This window comes from Mastomys coucha, chromosome X, assembly GCF_008632895.1.
Source record: "Mastomys coucha isolate ucsf_1 chromosome X, UCSF_Mcou_1, whole genome shotgun sequence".
In the NCBI taxonomy this organism is placed as follows: domain Eukaryota; kingdom Metazoa; phylum Chordata; class Mammalia; order Rodentia; family Muridae; genus Mastomys; species Mastomys coucha.
The window spans coordinates 16,929,857-16,933,087 of NC_045030.1; the positions used below are offsets into that span (position 1 = coordinate 16,929,857).

General features: G+C 45.4%; 1 protein-coding gene across 2 annotated transcripts in view; it reads left to right on the forward strand.

The window, feature by feature from the left end:
- Positions 1-1,275: 1,275 nt before the first annotated feature.
- Positions 1,276-3,231, forward strand: part of Wdr44 (WD repeat domain 44) — a 102,137-nt gene continuing 100,181 nt past the window's right edge. Inside the window, exon 1 of one of the 2 annotated variants that reach the window (XM_031348900.1) lies at positions 1,276-1,796. In XM_031348900.1, coding sequence (XP_031204760.1) covers positions 1,720-1,796 — 77 coding nt within the window. In that variant the 5' untranslated portion in view covers positions 1,276-1,719. The remainder of the gene's footprint in view (positions 1,797-3,231) is intronic. The other variant, XM_031348806.1, reaches the window with a different exon arrangement.

Here is a 3,231-nt window from a genome sequence, read left to right on the forward strand (position 1 = left end):
TGAGACAGGTTCTTAGGTAACACAGCCTGACCTCAAACTCATTATATAGCTTAAGATGACTTTGAAATACAGATCTTCCTAACTTCACTTCTCAAATGCTAGTATTGCTGGCATGCCCCACTGCACCCAGTATAATTAACTTATCTTTAATTGTCAAATAATTGTTTATATTTAGGGGAGTACAATGTAATGTGTTAATCACTGTAAACACTGTAGAAAAATTCAATAAAGCTGTATCATCTCACCAGTCTATTTTGTAGTAAGGACCAGAAGTCTATTTTTAAGTTAAAATATTTAAAACACATAAAATCTAATAGTAATTTTTGACAAAGTTAGACTTTCAAAAGAATCTATAACCCCCTTGTCTGCACTATGGACATGTATAAGGCTTTTGAAATCCAGATATTTTCCTGTTAATTAAAAAGTCTGGATTTCAAACAAACCTTCATCTAAATATTCATATATCTCAAGTGGTCAGCCCTAAAAGTATATATGAACAACATAAACCAGTATCAGAAGGTTGTATTTATATATTTATTCATATGTATATATGTATATACACACCCATATGTGTGTGTGTGTGTGTGTGTGTGTGTGTGTTATGTGACACATCTTGGGCAGTATATAATTTCTCTCACATCATGGGCAGCGACGACAGATAAGTACTGAGAGAAAGTTGAAATTGTTATGCCGGCTCAGCTCCAGCAATAAATCTACTATTACTCTTTGGAAATGGGACACACCCCAGCTATCTTTCTTATGGACTTCGCCCCTTGGCCATTTGGATTGTATGTAGGGATCTCAATTAAGGATCTCACAGTAAGTCAATAGATAGGTCTATTCCTATAGACTAGAGATGCTAAAAGTGCCAAAACCCTAAGGCGGTATATTTCAGACTTGGCTAGGACGACTAAGTAATATATAATCCCAAATACCCAAAGCGTTCTCTCAGGATAAACGGAAGAGACTCAAAATCATCCCTCTCAAAATGCTTCTTTTGAACAGCAGTTAGCAGAATTAGTAAATAAACCACTAAGCGAAACTCCACCTAAGTCGGGCGTGCCTCTGAGTTTTGGCACCCAGCTGCTCCTGCGCAGGTCCTAGACTCCTCCCCTCCGCAGGCTAGACACCGCCCTTATTCCCACTACTTCCGGCCTCTACTCAACGCCCTCAACACGCTTGCGCCATTTTGACAGGCTGCTCCCGCATTAGTAATCATAAGATTGCCTCTCTGGCACCGCCCCCCGCCACCTCTCCGCCCCGCCCACGCTGTACCGGCCCGGACGGGAAATCTCGCGAGGTTAGGTGCGCGTCGGTATTTTGCGGGCTAGTTGCTTTCCCTGCAACTGTAATTGCCGCTGCGGGAGAAATTGGAGCTGCTGTCGCTGGCACGCCCGCTGCCTGCTCTCCGGGACTGAGAAGAGCCACAGCCTCTTCTCTAGCGCTCTCCATACACCTAGCGCCTGAGTCGCCGGCAACAGTCCCAGCCAGAGCCACTGCAGCCACCTCAGGCAGTCGCTTTGCAGGTCATCCCCCTTAGCCCAGCAACTGAGGGTGGTCCCCTGTCCCTAACCGACTTCTCACTCCACGTCATCCGTGCCCTCCTCAGCGTCGCCCGGGACCCACCTCTCCACACTCTTAACTGACGAGGAGGGGACGCTCCGAATCACCCTTTCTCTAGGCGGAGCCGGCCCCCTCACCCGCGGGTGTGTCCTATAAATGGCGTCGGAAAGCGACACCGAGGAATTCTATGATGCCCCTGAAGATGTGCACCTGGGGGGCGGCTATCCTGTAGGGTAAGTAACCGAAGCCCGGGCCCAGAGCTCGAACATCCTCGTCTCCTGCTTCTCCCGCACCTCCCTGTACTCCTTTCCCTAATCCCGCTGTGTCCGTCACCGCTGTTCCTCTTTGGCTCACTTGGGCACCTCAGAACCCAGACCTGGGACTTCTTAGGGCACGATGAGTTGGAAGAGGGAGAGGGAGTCCTCCTCCACCCATTTCCCTAGTGAGCGGCTAGCCTCGGGGACTCTTTCGGAACCCCTTTCTTGTCTTAGCCAGCCATTGAGTGATTGGCATTCGTTCCTCAGGGGCAGCGATTTGTATTTGCGGGGTTCAAAGCTTACCTTTCCAACATCTGTTTCGGCCCTCGGGGACCAAAAGGAGCGGTAGCAGAAGAAATTGAACTTCCCCGGCTCGGCTCGCCTTTTTCTTTCTTTTTTCCCCCCTCCTCTAGCTTACCTATTCATTTCCGAAGTGGCTGTAACTCGACCCTATTTGCCATTCACCTTTTCTTTTGGGAAAAAAAAAAAAAAAGAAGAAGAAGAAGAAGCGGGGAGAAGGCAGGTATTTATTTAAGGAGGTCCTCCAGCCAGCGCATGTGTTCGACATCAGCTATGTTTTACTGAAATAGCACTTTACTGTGTGCCAGAGGAAATTGTAGACAAGATCCTTAGCATTAGGGAGAATGCTGTGGTCTGAAAGGGCAGCCGGACATAAATGTACACAGATCTGCAAACAAGTGCTGAGTAATACGGTCCTTGGAAGGAGAGCCCAGCTTGCTGCCCTTTTTCTCATTTTGCAAGATGTTTTACTGGTGATTAATATGGCTAGCTCTGAGTAGGAAGTTCACTAGTAGGGAAGCTTCTCTGACCAGGATTTGGACTTAACTCATTTTACTCCCCTCCCGGTTTCAGAGTGAAAATACAGTTTAAAATTATTTCACAAATTCTTCTCCTGACGTGTCTGTAACTAGAAGCACTGAAATGTAGTCTCCAACTATAAGATCTTGAAAATTAAATGGTAAAATGCATATGTTCGTGTGTGATGCTCTTAGTTTTTAGAGTTACCCTGTGGAAGAAATATAATGGTAGAAATAAAGTGACAAGTATATTTTAGAAGGGATTTCAAAAGTCTGCTATAATTGTATACATTATATTCCCCAAAGTTATAGCAACAAGATCGGAAAGAAATGCATGTTGGTAGATTTACTAATGTGTGTGTTTCCAGGAAGCTGTCTGTCACTATTGGGAAATTTGGGGATGATAGTGATCTGCCTTGAGATAGCCTTGACATTCAGTGTCTGATCCAGGTTCGGGACTCAGCAGGACAGGGTAGAAAAATGCATTTAGATTTTCAAATATGATGGATTCTCCTGAAATTAAGTCTCTGTGTGGCTTTTCCTCCAAAGTCGTAAACTGTCAGTTCTGTCTGGTTAAGTGAGAGAATAAAACA